At 47.8% G+C, this 19,038-nt stretch overlaps 2 protein-coding genes across 5 annotated transcripts; one reads left to right on the plus strand and one right to left on the minus strand.

The window, feature by feature from the left end:
* The first annotated feature begins 6 nt into the window (after positions 1-6).
* On the plus strand, positions 7-7,559 carry Mcm7 (minichromosome maintenance complex component 7). 4 transcript variants are annotated; one of them, XM_028859623.2, is made up of 15 exons: positions 7-159; positions 1,484-1,563; positions 2,133-2,297; positions 2,542-2,666; positions 2,739-2,919; positions 3,210-3,347; positions 3,674-3,823; positions 3,993-4,107; positions 4,191-4,322; positions 4,552-4,635; positions 4,744-5,137; positions 5,396-5,479; positions 6,046-6,214; positions 6,959-7,068; positions 7,224-7,559. In XM_028859623.2, the coding sequence occupies exons 1-15, from the start codon at positions 129-131 to the stop codon at positions 7,423-7,425; spliced, it is 2,160 nt and encodes a 719-aa protein (XP_028715456.1). In that variant the 5' UTR covers positions 7-128; the 3' UTR covers positions 7,426-7,559. The 4 variants fall into 4 exon arrangements, with proteins under 4 accessions (XP_028715456.1, XP_028715459.1, XP_028715458.1 ...); XM_028859626.2 differs by lacking the exon at positions 7-159 and adding an exon at positions 922-1,020; XM_028859625.2 differs by lacking the exon at positions 7-159 and adding an exon at positions 1,078-1,096.
* Positions 7,560-8,234: 675 nt separating this feature from the next.
* Positions 8,235-11,345, minus strand: Cops6 (COP9 signalosome subunit 6). Its single transcript, XM_028859627.2, has 10 exons — positions 11,252-11,345; positions 10,924-11,046; positions 10,602-10,733; positions 10,137-10,225; positions 9,982-10,044; positions 9,563-9,610; positions 8,982-9,096; positions 8,812-8,904; positions 8,619-8,719; positions 8,235-8,487 (listed from the first exon to the last, which is right to left on the minus strand). Exons 1-10 carry the CDS (start codon positions 11,319-11,321, stop codon positions 8,347-8,349), a joined length of 975 nt encoding a protein of 324 aa, XP_028715460.1. The 5' UTR covers positions 11,322-11,345; the 3' UTR covers positions 8,235-8,346.
* Between the last annotated feature and the right edge of the window lie 7,693 nt (positions 11,346-19,038).

Below are 19,038 nucleotides of genomic sequence, written 5' to 3' on the forward strand. Positions count from 1 at the left end.
TCACGTGGGTGTGGACGTTTCGCGCCAATTTCGGTTGGTCGGCTGCATCGCGCCGCGCGCTCGTTCTGCGCTTCCCCAGAGTGAGACTTCTCAGCTCGCCCGCTCCTGTCGCACGGTCCCCGGCAGCGATGGCGCTTAAGGACTACGCGATCGAGAAAGGTGACAGACTCTAGGGCTGGGATTGGCGTCCTTCGAGGGAAGCTTCTCCACCGACACCTGTTGAGGGAAGCTGGAGTCTTGGGGGGAGCTGGGTCGGTGGCTCTGGGGACAGGCGGACTGCGCCCGAGACGAGTGTAGCGGGCATCGGGATGGGAGCGATCCTGATTGGAAAAGGTGCTGTGGTTGTGAGGGGGAGGACCCAGCGGAGGCCGCGAAGAGGAGCGGCGCTCCAGAGCGACAGCTGGGTGACGTGGAGCCTTCAGTCCATGGCCGGAGGCCCCGGGGACCCGGGCCTGCCTCTGCGCTCTGGGGCGCTGGAGAATTCCCGCGTCCACTCGAGACGCGCCGGACTTCGGAGGCGGGGCTTGCCCGGCCGCTACGCGCCGGGATTGGTTGTTTTAGGCCGCCCTCCAAGCGGAAGTAGAGGCGGGCGGAAGTGGCGCTACTCCATCGGAGGGAGTGTCGTGTGTAAACAGTGTCCTTCCGCGCGGTGGCCTCGGAGATAGCTGCCGTGGGTAGGGGCGTGCCTGGAGTCGGGAGACTGAGCGCCCGGCGGCGAGAGGAGGCAGTGAAGTGGACCCGAGTGGCCCTTCGGCGTGCTGGCCAATCGCCGCACGGCCACCCGCCTCGGGCGGAGGAATCCTGGGCTGTGAGGCGGCTGGAATCCGGGCCCATGTGCTTCTTTGTTTACTAAGAGCGGAAGCAGTGGCGGGAGCGGGGTGTGGGGTGCAGAGGAGGCCTAGTGGCGGACGTCCCGGCGGGAGCAGAAGAAAAAAAAGAGTTGTACTGGTGGAAGGAGAGCCGAGAGTCGATTGTGTGCGAGCTGAGAGAATTGAAGACCTGAGATTCCTAACTAAGGCAGTGAGTGAAATTCTCGTGGGAAGGTTGGAGTAAGACTCACTCTTGTAACTGCCCGGGGACCTATGTTCTTCCCCAGGTAAAAGCAGATTTGTGCAAAGGAGTACTGCCTACTTTGGGGAGAACTAGGTAGGCTTGTTTTGAGTGTTCATTTAATTAGCTCACAGGTCCCGTCTTAATTGGAAGTGGGTTTCTTAGGTTTCCGTTAAGAACTTGAAGTAAAGAATCCGAAAGGAAGCTTGTGTGTGGAGTATTTGGTACACTATTGTGTGTGGGACCGCGCGCGCGTGTGCTGCACGAGTGTATCACGGCTTACACGTGGGTGTTAGACAGCCTCGGGAGTCGGTTCTCTTTCAACCGGTGGGTGGGTACCAGGGATTGAACTCTGACCATCAGGCTTGGCAGCAATGGCCTTTACACCTTACTGTACTTAAAGATTTGTTTTTGATTTTACATTTGTTTGTAGAAAAAGTTAAGAAGTTCCTGCAAGAGTTTTATTATGATGATGAACTTGGAAAGAAGCAGTTCAAGTATGGAACCCAGTTGGTAAGTCCCAGGATTGGTTATGGAGAGTTGGGGTGGTATGTAAGAACTTGTACAAGGTGGCCTACCTTGTTTGTAAAAGTCTTCATTTTAGCTTTGGGTTTTGTCTTTTTCTTAACTGTTTAAGTTATGTTTATTTGTGTATGTGTGGAGGTCCATTCTCCACCATGTGGGTTCTGGGGTTCAAACTCCATTCTTCAGGCTGGATGGCAAGTGCCTAACCCATTGAGCCATCTCTCCCATTCCTACCTAGCTCTTGGTTTTTAGAAATAGTGTTTGTGTGGCCTGAACGGGCTTTGGGAACACCTTATGTAGTTACATAGCTGGGGTTGGCTGTGAGCTCCTGACCTCCTGTCTTGGGCATCCTAAGCACTGGGATTACCTGGTATGGTGGGTTAACACCACATTCATAAAGACAAAGGGTTTCTGGAGTTCGGAAGTTTTCTTCAGAGCTGAAAAGTAGCTCTCTACTGTGTTCTTTCCTCTGGGGGATGGCCAGTGACTTAGATGAGCTTTTGTAGGTGAGATAAACGTGATCCTAGAGTAGTATTACTGCCTTTTCCTTGCCTCAGGTTCATCTGGCTCATCGGGAGCAAGTGGCATTGTACGTGGACCTAGATGATGTAGCTGAAGATGACCCTGAGTTGGTCGACTCAATTTGCGAGAATGCCAAGCGCTACTCAAAGCTGTTTGCTGATGTTGTACAAGAGCTTCTGCCTGAGTACAAAGAGAAGGAGGTAGGTTGCTGGCTTCTGAGCTCTCCTGCCTGGTGCCCGCTATTCTTTTTGTTTTTTTTTTTTTAAGACCGGTTTCTCTGTAGTTTTGGTGCCTGTCCTGGAACTCACTCTGTAGACCAGGCTGGCCTCGAACTCACAGAGATCTGCCTGGCTCTGCCTCCCGAGTGCTGGGATTAAAGCGTGTGAGCCACCACCACCTGGCCTATTCTTTTTCTATCCTGCCCCTCACTTTTCCTGTTTTTAGGTGGTGAATAAAGATGTCCTAGATGTTTACATTGAGCACCGACTGATGATGGAACAGCGGAGCAGAGACCCAGGGGCAGTCCGGAACCCTCAGAACCAGTATCCTTCCGAGCTCATGCGGAGATTGTGAGTGTCTTGGTGGGCAAGGTTGGGGACTTGTTCTCCAGGACCTTGCTGACAAATGTTTCCTTCTCTTAGCGAGTTGTATTTCCAAGGCCCAAGTAGCAGCAAGCCTCGGGTGATCCGGGAAGTGCGGGCTGATTCTGTGGGGAAATTGGTAACTGTGCGTGGGATTGTCACTCGTGTCTCTGAAGTCAAGCCCCGGATGGTGGTGGCCACATATACTTGTGATCAGTGTGGGGCAGAGACTTACCAGCCGGTATGTATACAGTAGGGAACAAGAAAATACTTGTCTGGGTTTATTGTTCTTGAAATAATAATTGTTTCACTGATTATAATCTGTCATTTTCTCTCTGACTACAGCAACAATTGCTGCAGGATTCATTTTTAATTCTTTGGTAGTGATCTGATCTCTAGTCATTTTGTTTTGTCAATGTCTCTGCTTGACTCAGAATATTTCAATGGGTTCTTTCAGAATGCCTTGTCACAGCAGGAATGATTCCTGTAGTGATTGTAAGGGGCTTTTGATTTCTTTCCGTTCCTTTCTAGATTCAGTCTCCCACCTTCATGCCTCTGATCATGTGCCCCAGCCAGGAGTGCCAAACCAACCGCTCAGGAGGGCGGTTATACCTGCAGACTCGTGGTTCCAAATTTGTTAAGTTCCAGGAAATGAAGATTCAAGAACATGTGAGTTTGAGGGGAGGTGAATCCTGCCGTGGTTGTGAAGTAGAAGAAAAGAGGAGTGAAGGGCTGGGGAGAGAAGTCATAGTAGGAACAAGTTAAACTAGAAGTTTTCATACTTGCTTTTAGGCAGAAAGTCAAGAAGTGATTGATTGAAATTTTCTGGTTGAGTTGGAAGATAAGAGCTCAGCTTCCCTCTTGGAGTCTTCTAGGCTGGGCTGCTGAGTCTTACCATAGAATTGGCTTCTGAGGCAATGGTCTATGGGTCAGGTCCCTGTCTGCCTCACTTTTCTCCTTGTCTCATGTCCTGTGCTCTGACTCCTACCCCCCAGAGTGATCAAGTTCCTGTGGGGAATATCCCTCGTAGCATCACAGTGGTTTTACAAGGAGAGAACACGAGGACTGCCCAGCCTGGTGACCATGTCAGTGTCACTGGAATCTTCTTGCCAGTCCTGAGGACAGGATTCCAACAGATGGCACAGGTGAGGGAGTTTGAAATGAGGGAATAGTTCCGTTCCGCTCATCCACCCACTTACTGTCTTCACACCCTTAGAAAAAAAGTAAAACCAATCAGATGGAACTTGTGGCTGTTAAGAAACTCTTAGGGATTCTGGTGATGGACGGTTAAAGGGAAGCCATTCTTCTGTCCAGGGTTTACTCTCAGAAACGTTCCTGGAAGCCCACCGGATTGTGAAGATGACTAAAAGTGAGGATGACGTAGCTGGGGCTGGAGAGCTGAGCCGGGAGGAGCTGAAGCAGATTGCAGGTGAGGGGCCACAAGGTTGAGTTGAAAGCGGAGTTTTATCCTAGCGTTTGTCTCGTGAAATGCAATGGCTTAACTTTCTGCAGAGGAGGATTTCTATGAAAAGCTGGCTGCTTCTATTGCTCCGGAGATCTACGGGCACGAAGATGTGAAGAAGGCACTGTTGCTGCTGCTGGTGGGTGGTGTAGACCAGTCTCCTCAAGGCATGAAGATCAGGGGTAAGGGACAAAGGAGAGAGAGGCTGGGAGTTGTTTGGGGGGTGAGAAGGGATCAGATGAGTAAGTGTTCTGTGAATGACAACTGAGGAGTTGATGACTTGGCTTCATGGTTGTTGATGTCTTAGAAGAAATAGTAGGGGTTTGGAAGGGGAACCAGGTCTAAAGTGCTCTCCCGTTGGTTGACAACTTGGGATGAGCGTGTCATTTAGGCTTCCTTCCCATTTTCTAGGAAACATTCACATCTGCCTCATGGGAGATCCTGGTGTGGCCAAATCTCAGCTCCTATCTTATATTGACCGTCTGGCCCCACGAAGTGAGTATGGGCAAGGATAGGACTTTGTGTTTGTTTGAAACACTAAGACCTCTGGAAGGCCTGGGCAAGTGGTTCATTCCTTCAACAGTCTGCTGTTTCTCTTTGCAGGTCAGTACACAACAGGCCGGGGCTCCTCTGGAGTGGGGCTGACAGCAGCTGTGCTGAGAGACTCTGTGAGTGGGGAACTCACTTTAGAGGGTGGTGCCCTCGTGCTGGCTGACCAGGGTGTGTGCTGCATTGATGAGTTTGACAAAATGGCCGAAGCTGACCGCACAGCCATCCATGAGGTCATGGAGCAGCAGACCATTTCCATTGCCAAGGCAGGAATTCTCACTACACTGAATGCCCGATGCTCTATCCTGGCTGCTGCCAACCCTGCCTATGGGCGATACAACCCCCGCCGAAGCTTGGAGCAGAACATACAGCTTCCCGCTGCTCTACTTTCCCGATTTGACCTTCTCTGGCTGATTCAGGACCGGCCTGACCGAGACAATGACCTCCGGTGAATAAAGTATAATACCCATAGAGACAGCCATTTTAGTGGTTTGCGGGGAGGAAGTAAAATCAGAAAGCCACTCAGCTTGTCTGTGTGGACACATCAAACACTATTCTTGTCTATAGTTCCTAGGGAAATGGAAGGTTGAGGATTTCCTGGGAGGCCTGTCTCTGCCATGTTATGTAGAAGAGGTGGGGCTAAGAAGGGGTCCTGAGTCAGAACCTCAAGGTATATTGCTCTTAATGTTGCCTGTGTTCTCTCCAGGTTGGCCCAGCACATCACCTATGTCCACCAGCACAGCCGGCAGCCCCCTGCCCAGTTTGAACCTTTGGACATGAAGCTTATGAGGTGGGTAGGGAGTGAACCCAGGACTCACTTTTGTAGCCTAGCCATACAAGGCAAGGCATCATCAGAAGTTGTTTTTCTGGCTTGAGGTGATGAAGCAGCAGGCTATAATCCTAGCTACCGTGGAGACAGGAGGATCTTTAGAGATCTTTCGGCAATGTCTCCAAAAATTACCCCCTGCCTCATACATTCTTCACCATCATCATCTTGTCCTTGGGGTGAGGCAGGTACAGCTTCTTGGCCATGTCTTCTCCTGTGGCATTACTATGGCTCAGAGCATCTCCATGATCTTCAGGTTTCTAAATTCTTTTCACCAGGTCTCTGAAGTCTTTCTCCTTTGTGACACATTCAGGGGGGCTAGGTCATCCCAGTGCAGATGGATTTGTGTTACTTTTGCAAATGTCATTTTCCTGAAAACCTGCAAGTTACTTGAGCACTGGCAGCCCTGTTTGGTGAAGTCCCTCGGTGATGCCCAAGCAAATAGCTGTCTGCCTCCTGCGTGGAGTACTAAGTAGGGAATGCATAAAGCAGGCTGCATTCTGCTTTCCCACAAGCCTTGTTTCCCACAGACGGTACATAGCCATGTGCCAGGAAAGGCAGCCCACAGTGCCTGAATCTCTGGCTGACTACATCACAGCAGCATATGTGGAGATGAGGCGAGAGGCCCGGGCCAGTAAGGATGCCACCTATACTTCTGCCCGGACCCTGCTGGCCATTCTCCGACTTTCTACTGCTCTGGTAAGTGCTGGGTCCCTGTCAGCTGGAAGGCTGGCTCTTGCCTGCCACCTCACCTTAATGGTGGCCCTCAGGCTGCCTCCTCCCTCCCTCCCAGCAGCCCTGCTGGGGCTAAAGTGCTGACAGTGCAGATAGTGGTCCTCTCTGTGCTACCGCACTGTGGGTACTTGCTGCTCCAGCAGGGCACGTACAACAGCCACGGAGGGAAAGGCTGCTTGCTACTCAAATCCAAGAGGGGCAGAAATGTCCTAGGTACATGGTCTTAGAAATCTCCATCTGTCCTTCCCTCTTGGACCTTAGTCCTGGGGGCTCCAAAGTGCTGTTCGTGCAGGTAGTGTAATTACCTGACCTACTGCTGAGCTAGCACTTCCCGAGCCCCCAGGACACAACCTCTCTGACAGTGGCCCTAGCTGAGCTCCCCAGGCTCCATTTATCACGATGGGGAACCTAGTGGAGTTCAGAAGGGTCTGGTCTCCCTCACAGGACAGATGAACACCCACCGGGACTGGCCAGTGTTGAGAGGCGGAGACTTGGGCAATTGCTGGAAGCTGCCCTGGGCATTGCACTTGTCTCGGTCTGACAGTGCCGGCCCAACACTGCAGATGTGGGGGGCAGGGAAGAGTCCCCACTTTTGTTCTATGAGTAGGCAAACATGGCTTGCCCAGCCTTAAAGCTGGAGCAAAGATTTTTTACTTCATCCCCCTCCTCCCCTCCTATCCCCATCTTGTCCCTGCCTTCCCCCCCTAGGCTCGCCTCCGGATGGTAGACATTGTGGAAAAGGAAGATGTAAATGAAGCCATAAGGCTGATGGAGATGTCAAAAGACTCCCTTCTAGGGGAAAAGGGACAAACAGCTAGGTGAGTATCTTAATGAAATTGGGCCACTTGACTTTTTTGAGCTGGCCACTAGTTTCTGCACTCATAAACATACAAGTTTGACCTGAGAATTCTAATGTTAATTGCTCCTGTTTGCTTAGCCCTGCCTCCTGACATTTTCCATCCATGTGTTTCAGGACCCAGAGGCCAGCAGATGTGATATTTGCCACAGTCCGTGAATTGGTCTCAGGGGGACGAAGTGTCCGTTTTTCTGAGGCTGAGCAGCGCTGCATATCACGTGGTTTCACACCAGCCCAATTCCAGGCAGCTCTGGATGAATACGAGGAGCTAAATGTCTGGCAGGTCAATACTTCTCGGACACGGATCACTTTTGTCTGATGGCCAGCTTTGAGGCTCACCTTTGTCTGATAGCCAGCTTTTAAGGCCCAGCTGCCCGCCCCAGAGATGAAGATCCCATTTTCCCACGCTGCACTTTTTTATTCTGTTGTTAATAAAGTGTTTTGAATACTTCCTGTTTGGGCCTGGCTTCTGCTAAGATAGCATTGGGGGAAGGGCTAACACCGCGATTCCAATGCAAGTTTACTCTACCTTGCCCACATTAACTAGGGTGTGGCAAGGACTGAATGGAGCCTCTAGGGTTCTTGCCTTACTGTGTGCTATTCAAGCTGGGAGGTACAGTGCCTCAGGCCCACTCACTTCTTGAAATGTTCCCACTGTGGCCATCTTTTTTTAATTCCCACCTCCCTCAGAGGGTGGTGAAATAGGAGATGAAGGATGACATAAAAAGTAGCACCTGGCACAAGAAATGACTTAGGTGGGAGTCTCACAGGTGGGTTGAAGTGTTAAGGCTGAGATGTGAAGAATTCATTTCCCTTGGTACTTTTCAGTGTCCATAGGACCAAGGATTTGAGTGATCCATAATTATAAAGACAGGCTTGGTATCCCTCCCCTTGTTAGCTCAGAAAGCAGTCCTCTCATTTCTGTGGACTGGCCTATGTAAATTGGTAACACAGACCTGGAAGCAAGCAGGCAATCCTACCACCTTCTGTCTATCCAGACAAGGGGCCACTCAAGTCAGTAAAAGGCGGTTGAGAAGTGCTGATGGATGGATTCTGCCTCTGACAAGGCTGCCTGGACTCCAAGTTGAGAAACCAATGTGGTGCCTGGTAGGACAAAGCCACTGGAAGGGCTGCTAAGGGGCTGCTCTTTTATTAATGACAGTTTCTCTAAGGGAATGCAGTGCCCAGTCCCAATGAACAGTTGTCTGGGCCCTGTACATCATCCCTTCCAGAACCTTCATCAGAAAAACAGTCCCCTCATTCGCCTGCCGATGCCCTGTCGGTCGTAGAGGACGTTGAACTTGTTCACAAACTGGTTCATTGTGTTGCACGTTTTGGTGATGGTGCCGAGGTAGGCCATGAGCCCCACGTCATTGCATTGCTGGAGGGAACAGAAAGAACCAGTTCCCCAGGGATCCCTCACATTAGGGCCAAGGACAAGTGAATTTCACCTCCTGCCTGCAAGAGTAATGGTGTGAGCCCCACCTCCCCATCGAGGGTATTAACACTCACATCATAAAAGTCTGTCTTGAACTTGTCTGTGCTGAGAACCGGAAGGCAGTGACACAGGGCGTAGGCCTCCCGCAGGATCTCATGGTTGAAGGGAACCTCTCCTAAGGGTGAAACGAGGCTGCACTGATGTGGATGCTGTCACTTCTCCAGGAGGGAGGAAAACAGTTAAAAGTGACAGAGGCGCCTGTCCTACCTGCTTCAGAGGCCTTGACATATTCTAAAATGAGCTTCACACGGCTGTGCAGCATCTTGATGGCACTATGCTGAGCTATCAGGTGTTCAGCCACTGCAGGGGAACAGGGCGAATGAAGGAAGGTACGTGACCACAACCACCCACACTTCCAAAGAATTCACCTCCCTTACCAGTGGAATTCTCCCCACTGCCTGTTGCTGTCATCCGGGCCACATGGTCTACACCGATCCGTTCAGCTTCCTCAGTGGCCAGTGTGTAAGTGAGCTCAGCAAACAGCATTGTTGCCTGCAGGGTCAAGGGTTCCCACACAGGGAGAGTCAGAGTCCGCAAACGGCTGGGCAGATGGCGGAGTGGGTAGACAGCACTTGTGGCACAAATCTGAGGATCTGTGTTTAGATCCTCAGAACCCACACTAAGCTAGATGTGGTAGAATATCTCCGTTGTGGCACTTTAATCAGCAGAGCACATCTCTGAGTCGACATGGTAAATGATCAAAAGCAAATAACAGAGAAACTCGAAAAAAAAAAAAAAAAAAAAAAAAGAAAGAAATCCACTCTACAGCAAGATGGGAAGGAGAGACAGAATTCCCAGAAGTTCACAGGCCAACCAGCCTGGCAAACAAGAGATCCTGTCTCAAACACAGCAGAAAGCTGGGACGGACACCCAGGGTTGTCCTGTGACTGCACACATGTGCATGGCATGCAGGAAACAGACTAAAAGCAGGATTTGAAGGCTGCAGGGTAGGTATTACCTCTCCATTGATTATATCGATGACAGACTCAAAAACGCTGACAGGAAGCTGTAAAACAAATAGAGAGCAATTACTAAGGACAAATGTACTTCAACTTACACACACGTTCCAGGCTGGCCTTGAACTCACAATCCTCCTGCCTCAACCTCTTGAGTGCTAAGATTAAGTGTGTCACCACACTTGGCTCACATTTTCTAATTTCCCCAAAAACCTACTGGATAGGTTTTACCCACGTTACATATGAAAATGTCACTTCAGAGATGATGTCATACACCTGATGGGGAAATTGCAGCATGGAGGTTCAACTCAAGCATTCTTTAATACAGATGATGTCACAGAGTAAATTATAGCAGAGCATGAGGATAAAACACAGACACAGTGGTAGATGATCAACACAAAGGGGACCCAGCAATACTCACATCTGTGTGCTTGGTCATGGGGTTCAACTTCAGAAAGAGGGGACTCTCAATGATCTCGCATACCTGGAAGAAAAGACAGGTCCCAGAAAAAAGTCAGTTTCTCTTCCCCTCATCTTCTGCTCTCCTCCCCAACATGTGCACATTTGAGCCTGTACCTGCTTATGGACGTGAATGTCGGAGGGGTCAGGCGGCCCCCCTGTGGTATACCAACCCAGAAACTCCAGCTCCTTGAACACCTGTTTAACTGGAGAAGGGGCCAGAGTAAACAATATTTCTTTAAACCTCTCGTCCTTAGTTTGATGGACCTGGTGTATTTCTTTTTTTTTTTTCTTCCTCTCCAGCTCTTCCCTCCCTCCTCAAATTTTGGCTCCGTTTAGAATAAAGATCGTTCTATTCTGCCATCTCTCCTCCTTTACTTGCTGAAGATAACCTTTTACTTCTGATCCTCCTGCCTCCACCCCCTGGTTTATATGGTTCTTGAGGACTGAACTCTGGGCTTCCTACATGTTAGGGCAAGCACTCTACTCACTGTCCTACACCCCCAACCCTTTTATCTTAAAACCAAACCAAAAAAACAATCTTCCCACTTCTCTTTCCCACCCACTTCTATCCCCTCTCACACTGCTCCTCCTTGGTGTAATAATATTCCTTGTCAATGATAATCTTCTCTTCCACGGTGTGGGACAGCAGCTCAAAGGAGTTCATCACTTCGATATTTCGCCCCTCCTGCTTTCCGATCAAAGCCCCAATCACTGAGAGGAGAGAAGCACACGGAAAACAGGTGAGGTACAGGCAGCCAAAACCTTTCCTAATAACCTCAGGCTCTGAGGTCAGTGTGGATCAATGATTGGGGAAACTAATTTGGAAGAAAGGGGAGGCAGGGTAAAAGTGATTGGAGGAGGTCTCCAAGAGGAGGGTTTGAGATTTACACACAACACTCACCCTGCATAGGCCGCCCCTCCTGGGAGCGCATGCGGATCCAGTGGTCTGAGATGTTGAGGATGACAAGGGGATGGAGAGCGACAGAAACACTCCCAGTCACTCCGGAGGCCATCACGCTGGGCACTGTTAAAGGTGAAAAGAAAACATAGCGGGTGAAAGCTCGGGCCCACACATTCTCCTAGACATGGGAGTAAGGGACCGGCAGAGCCGGGCCGTCCATCCCTGCCCGCAAGTTATCCTGGGAGAGATGTTGCTTCTCCCAGGCTTAAGAAGTACTCAAGATACTCCGCAAGGAAGACTCCAAAAGTCGCTCCGCACAGCCCGTTACCTGCTGCATCCACCTCCATGCCGCTGCTGCCTCCGCTCCCGTTCGCCGCCGCTGCCGCCGCCGCCGCCATTTTCCCCGCGCCCGCCAGACACGGCCCGCCCCCTTCCTTCCCGGCTTCCGTCGGCGAGCAGCGCATGCTCAGTATGTACTTGGTGCTGCTGAAGGGCGGGGCATCTGCCAGTACTTGTTAGCTCTGGGTGGAGAGCGTGTTGTGCTGCGGGCTCTCATGTAACCCAGCCTGGCCTTGAGCTCTGTATTGTGTATCTGAGGATGACTTCGAACTTTGATCCTCCTGCCATCACTTGCTTGTTGAGGTGGGATCTCACTGTTGTAGCCCAGCTGCCTGGGAACTTGCTATTAGAGCGGGCCGACTTCAGACTCACAGAAATCCACCTGCCTCTGCCTCCTGAGTGCTACGATTGTGTGTGCGCCACCATGTCCAGCATCCATAGCTTTTATGTGTGTCCTGGGGACTTAAACTCAGGTCCTAACACTTTACTCACTGACCCATCTCCCCAGCTATGACCGCTCTTCAACTGTTGAGCTACGTCTTCAGTTGCATGGCATCCTGACTCCATATGCAAGCTAGTGACTGCTACTGGCGCACACAGTGGGATGGGTGCCAGGTGAATCTGGGGTCACTTCGGTGTGGGCAGCTGCTGCTCACTGGCAGAACTTCAGTGATCCAGCAACCCCATAGAAGTCTCCACCACTTTCCAGCAGGCATGCAGAGGACTCTTTTTTTTTTTTTTTTTTTTTCATTCTGTTTTTAACAATTGAATAATATTGGGAGCTGGAGAGATGGCTCAGCGGTTAAGAGCATTGACTGCTCTTCCAGAGGTCCTGAGTTCAATTCCCAGCAACCACATGGTGGCTCACAACCATCTGTAATGAGATCTGGTGCCCTCTTCTGGCCTGCAGGGATACATGCAGACAGAACACTATATACATAGTAAATAAACCAATCTTAAAAAACAAAACAAAACAAAAAACAATTGAATAATACTTTATTTTGTAAATATACCACATTTTCTTTCATTTTTTGTTTTTTGATACGGAGTTTTCTGTGTAGCCCTGGCTGTCCTGGAACTAGCTCTGTAGACCAACTTGTGTTGGAACTCAGAGATCTACCTTCCTCTGCCTCCTGAGTACTGGGATTAAAGGTGTATGCCACCGTACCCCAAAAGTACCACATTTTCTCTCTTTCTCTCTCTCTCTCTTTCTTTCTCTTTTTCTTTTTCTTTTTTTTTTTTTTTTTTTGTAAAACCAAAACTTATTATAAGCCACAGTCATCCTAGGGTCCCCCATGCTATATATATAGTCTCCATGGTTCTGTGCGTTGTAGTCTGATTGTTCTTTATTTTATATCTAGAATCCACTTATGAGTGAGTACATACCATGTTTGTCCTTCTGGGTTTGGGTTACCTCACTCAGGATGATTTTTTTCTAGTTCCATCCATTTGCCTGCAAATTTCATGCTGTCATTGTTATGCAGAGGACTCTTTAGCCATCGGGTGAACAGGAGCAGGGGCAGCAGCCGCATGGAGGTGGATGCAAGCTGCCACCAGCAAACCATACAAGAGAAGCCTTTATCATGCCTGATTGTACCAACAGGGAAGGTGGAGTGTTATGGTGGTTTGAATAAGAATGGCTCCCAGTGGGCTGGAAAGAGGGCTCAGTGGTTAAGAGCACTGGCTGTTTTCCAGAGGACTGGAGTTCAATTCCCAGTACCCACATGGTAGCCCACAACTGTCCATAACTCCAGTTGCAGGGAACCTGACACCCTCACACAGGCACACAGGCAGGCAAAACATCAATGCACATAGAAGTAAATCTTAAAAAAAAAAAAAAAAAAAAAAAAAACCCCCCCCCCCAATGACTCATATTAGTCACCAGGGAGTGGCACCGCTGGACACGATTAGGAGGATTAGGAGGTGTGGCTTTAATGGCAGAATTGTGTCACTGGGGGTGGGCTTTGAGGTTTCAAAAGCCCATGCCAAGCCCAATCTCTCAGCCCATGGATCAGGATGTAGCTCTCAGCTACTGTTCCAGTGCCTGCCTGATGCCACTCTCCCAGCCAAGATGATAATGGACTGAACCCTAAAACTGTAAGCAAGACCTCAACTGAATGTTTTCTTTTTGTAAGAGTTGCCTTGGTCATGGTGTCTCTTCACAGCAATAGAACAGGGACTAAGACAAGCTGGATCAACAAGTGAGGCTAAGCATCCTGCTTATATAGCCAAGAAAGAGTATTTGGCCCAGTCATTCACCTGGGCTGATCATAGTCGTTTGTTTACCAATCAGTCACTGAAGTGTGTGTTTTGACCAATCATGGCCTTGCACCAGTTCACAGTAGTCCTTCTGCTAGGGGAAGGGCTCCCTTCCTGTCAAGGTGGAAATGACTAGTTTCATAGACAGTTCTTTGGGGCCTATGACAGCAAAATGTCTGGTAGCAACTGTGTCAAACACACAGGTGGGGCTAAGTCTTCAGAAGCTTAGGAAATCATCTGCAATCTTGACACAACTGCCTCAAGGCCTCTGTTGAGTGTCGTAGACAACTGATGCTGATGTAAGGGCAGTCTGGCTAACTGTGAGGCCATAGTTTTTTTGTTTTGTTTTGTTTTGTTTTGTTTTTGAGACATGGTTTCTCTGTGTAGCTTTGGAGCCTGTCCTGGAACTCACTCTGTAGACCAGGCTGGCCTCGAACTCACAGAGATCTGCCTGCTTCTGCCTCCCAAGTGCTGGGATTAAAGGCGTGGGCCACCACCACCTGGCCGAGTTCTTTGGCGATGGCAGCCCACGCCTTTAATCCCAGCACTCTCTTTCTATCTGATATTTTCTTATTCCTGTGTCCTTCACCTAAGAGCCCTTCGAAAGGTGGGAACAGGTCAGAGCTGGACTTCCAGCAGACTCCCACAGGTTATACAGTTCAAACAAACTTAAAAGTTGACAGATATCTTTTACCTGCTTAAACATAAAACAAAGAATCATCTTTGGCTGGCTTGCATACAATGCGTAGTCCATACTTGTGTTAATGCAGACATGTATGTTACCTTTGAAAGTTTATGTATTTTCAGAATAAGGGGACCAGACACCAATGAAAATTGGTGGCCCAGGTGATCCAGCCTTTCAGATGCCTCTGTTGCAGTTTCCTCAGAGTTCTGCATTCAGAACAACATCAAGGCTGCTAGTTGAGATGGTCCAGCTTCACAGGACTTCAGAGAAGCTTTGTACTTTCCCATTACACAGACTAGACAACAAATGCTATAGCTAGTTTTCTTAGGACTTGACTATCATCTCAGTTTCCTCAGGGCCCTCTGGGGATGCCATCACCCCCAGACAACAGGAAGCAGTCTAGAGAACACAATGCTCACATTCCCAAGAGGTGGAGTGGGTGGTTTTTGGTCATTTGGTGGGTTATGGATGTTTGTCATTATTTAATGGAGATATAGGAATATAGGATAAAAAGACAACTATTCATCTCAAATATATTACATTGGTATGGATTTTTTATATTGATACAAATTTAATGTTATTTTTGCTAGAACATACTGTATATACATTTCTACTCTTGTTTAAGGTATTTTTTTTTTTTTTTTTTTTCAGGTTTTCTTGTACTTTGCGCTTTCTGATACTTTAGCCAGCTGCTCAACTCACAGGATCCGCTGGCTCGCCCCGAGTGCTGGGATTAAAGGCGTGCGCCACGCCCGGCTTGTAAGGTATTATACCTATGCAGCTCATTTAACAACGTAATGTAAATTTCTAATTCTTGAAAGTTATTATTACAAACTATTTAGGATAATAAAGAAATACAGGTTAGTAGATAGTCACCTGTAAAAATCAAACTTGTTGCCGGGCGGTGGTGGCACACGCCTTTAATCCCAGCACTCGGGAGGCAGAGGCAGGCGGATCTTTGTGAGTTCGAGGCCAGCCTGGGCTACCAAGTGAGTTCCAGGAAAGGTGCAAAGCTACACAGAGAAACCCTGTCTCGAAAAACAAAAAACAAAAAACAAAAAAAATCAAACTTGTAGTTACGTTAGGTATGTTTTCAAGGTTAAACAGCTATTTTAGATATGTAGGTGATCTTCAAATGCTTCAGAGAATGGCATTTAAGATGTTTACTAACCTAAGGCTTTTTTTTTTTTTTAAGATTTATTTATTATGTATACAGTGTTCTGCCTACATGCCAGAAGATGGCGCCAGACCTCATTTCAGACAATTGTGAGCCACCATGTAGTTGCTGAGAATTGAACTCAGGACCTCTGGAAGAACAGCCAGTGCTCTTAACCACTGAGCCATCTCTCCAGCCCCAACCTAAGGCTTTTCATGACAGACAAATCTGTTCCTGGCAGCACCAATCTACTTTATAAAAGGATGATGGGTGTTGAAGAACCTCCATATGGCATTTGCTTTCACTGTGGCAAAACTAGCCATTTGGGCAAGAAACTGCCCTTGCCTTGACTGCTGACGGTATGCTGTACAAATTGGTCACGCAGGACACAAAGGAAAAGAACTGCTGAACTTTGCCAAGACAAGATGGGACAGTCCTTCAAAATTCCTGTTTCACAGAAAGATCTGTCAGATATTCTAGCCCTGTAGGCTGAAGGTGAATGCCCCAATGGTGCAGAGGAACCCTGGGTGACTGTCCAGACAACAGCTGCTTCTGTCATTTCTACAGTTTTGGAAGTTTCTTGCTCTGTACTTCCTGTTTACTTAGGTAATATTATATTCTTCGTGGGTCCCTGATGGAGTTGAAGACTAGATAGTTACAGTTTTCCTTGTTAACAAATTCAGAAAATAAACATAAGAGATGTAAAGTTTATAAGGTTGAGAAACAAAAAAGTTTAAAGTGTTTATCTAAGAAAATGTTTTGAGGTCTAAAAAGATAATTTTGGGTTGGTAACAGAAGTTATAATAAAAAAGTAAATTAGGTACATGACTTTGGATTCACCAAGATAGAATAGAGAATGGAGTATTTTTTCTGAATTTGCCAAATGCAAATGGACTGAATATTGTAAATGTAACTCTTACTTGGTAATTGCTTTATTGTATATAGTCTTATTATGTTATAGATAAAACCTTTTTTATTTAGACAAAAAGGGGGAAATTTTGCTGCATATTTGTTTAACTGTAAAGAAGTGTTGCATATGTATAACTATGTAAAGATATGTTGCTATTTTACCTTGCCTGCCTAAGGCATCTGATTGGTCTAATAAAAAGCTGAATGGCCAATAGCGAGCGAGGACATACAGGTGGAACTTCCAGGCAGGGAGAGTAAGAAGGAGGATGAATTTAGGCTCAAGGAAGAAAGAAAAAGAGATAACAAGGGGACACCAGGGGCCAGCCAGCCAGAGAAAGCAGGAAAATAGAACATACAGAATGAAAGAAGGTTAAAAAGCCACTGAGGCAAAGTGTAGATGAATAGAAACTTGTTAAATTAAGTTAAAAGAACTAGTGGGACAAGCCTAAGCTAAACCCAAGCATTCCGAATTAATAATAAATCTCCATGTCTTTATTTGGTTAGAGGCCCAAAGAAAATTCCAACTACAACTTCTTATTCTCATTAAGTCTGGTTATGCATCATCCAAAGGCTTCCATTCCCTAAGCCATCTCACTAGCCCAAGGGGAGCATTTTATGTCAAACAAAGATTTTATTTGAAAATCAGGCATGGTAGTATACACCTTTAATCCCAGCACTTGGAATACAGAAGCAAAAGGATCTCTGTGAGTTCCAGGCCAGCCTGGTCCACATAGCAAGTTTCAGGCCAGCCAGAGTTGCATTGTGATACTCTGTCTCAATTAATTAATTAATTGGTTAATTAATTAGCTAAAAGATTTTATTTAAAAATGTTAGGCTTGGGACAAATCAGGCCATGCTAACTGGCAGAACCTCTTTCTCCAACCTCACAGCTGCTGTAAAAGAAATGACATTCAACTGCCAGGCAGTGGTGGCGCACGCCTTTAATCCTAGCACTCGGGAGGCAGAGCCAGGCAGATCTCTGTGAGTTTGAGGCCAGCCTGGTCTATAGAGTGAGATGCAGGACAGGCACCAAAACTACACAGAGAAACCCTGTCTTGAAACAAACCCCCACCAAAAAAAAAAAAAAAAAAAAGAATAAACAACTAATGGACATCTGAGCCGGACGGTGGTGGCGCACGCCTTTAATCCCAGCACTCAGGAGGCAGAGACAGGCGGATCTCTGTGAGTTCAAGGCCAGCCTGGGCTAACAAGTGAGTTCCAGGAAAGGCACAAAGTTACACAGAGAAACCTGAAAAAAAAAAAAAAAAAAAGCTGCAGTGGTGCAGCTAATCCAGCAAGGCGCGATCCTGAGTAAGCCTACCAAGTGAGTTCCAGGAAAGGTCAAAAGCTACACAAGAGAAACCCTGTCTCGAAAAACAAAAAAAGAAAAGAAATGACATGCACCATCCTGTGATCCTCACGTCCCCCTAAGGAAGTGTACCAAGTGTCTAGAAATCAGTGGTTGCAGGTGGCACACCTCATATGATGGACACACATTAGCTAAAGAGCCAAATCTTTTCCTCCTTCCCTTGCAACTGAGTTATAGGTGGTTGTGAGCCTACAGACATGAGTACTGGAAAATGACCCCCTGTCCTCTGGAATCGCAGCAGCACGTGCTCTTTACCACCACAGCATCCCTCCAGCCTCAAGCACATACTACTGACTATTCATTAATTACGTGGAATGGGATTACCTGCCCCCCCTGAAACTAGTAAGATGGGGCACCACCCTTCACTCCTGTTAGTCTCCGTGGCCTGGAATATGTGAACTCCCATCACAATTACTGTGGCATTGACAATGCTTCTAATAAACCGTTTACCCCAAACCACAATCTGCCTCAGTGTTCCTCTTGAACCCCAAATGTGAGACTTTATAGGAAGCTCATTATAAATATGTATATGCTAGTAAAGTAATTAATCTTTTTTTTTTTTTTGAGACAAAGTTTTGTTCTGCAATCTAGGCTAGCCTCAAACTCTTGGCTGTTCTCAGATTTCAGCCTCTAAAGCACTGGGATTAGAGATGTGTACCCCCAGGCCAGGTTCATAAGTGCAAAATCATTATTATTTATGTGAGACCTCTCATGTAGCCCAGGCTGGCTTTGAACTCCGTCTGTACTGAAGAATGATCTTGAATTCCTGATCTTCGTGTAGCCGCCTCCCAAATGCTAGGAATGAGTCCTGTGTCATCTTGTCTGATTTGTGCAGTGCTGAGGATGGAACCCAGGGCTTCAGTCAGGTTAGGCAAGCATTCTAAAAACAAAGGTAAGGGTTGGCGAGATGGATTAGCAGTTAAAAGCACTGACTGCTATACCAGAGGATCGGGTTCCATTCCCAGCAATCATATCGTTGATCACAACCGTCTGTAACTGCAGTTCTAGAAGATGTGCTGACCTCATCTGACCTACACCTGCATCAGGTGGAGGTATGCATACATACAAGCAGGGAAAACTTGCAAAAAAAATATTTTAAAAAACTGAGGTAGGGGCTGGAGAGAATGCTCAGCGGTTAAGAGCACTGGCTGCACTGGGTGTTGGTGGCACACGCCTTTAATCCCAGCACTTGGAACTCAGAGGCAGGCGGATCTCTGTGAGTTCGAGGCCAGCCTGGTTTACAGAGCGAGATCCAGGACAGGCACCAAAACTACACAGAAAAACCCTGTCTCAAAAAGGAGGAGGAGGAGGAGGAGAGGAGGAGGAGGAGGAGGAGGAGGAGGAGGAGGAGGAGAAAAAGAAGATCTCTCTCTGGCATGCATGCAGGCAGAGCACTCA

Source organism: Peromyscus leucopus, chromosome 23, assembly GCF_004664715.2.
Source record: "Peromyscus leucopus breed LL Stock chromosome 23, UCI_PerLeu_2.1, whole genome shotgun sequence".
Taxonomy (NCBI): Eukaryota; Metazoa; Chordata; class Mammalia; order Rodentia; family Cricetidae; genus Peromyscus; species Peromyscus leucopus.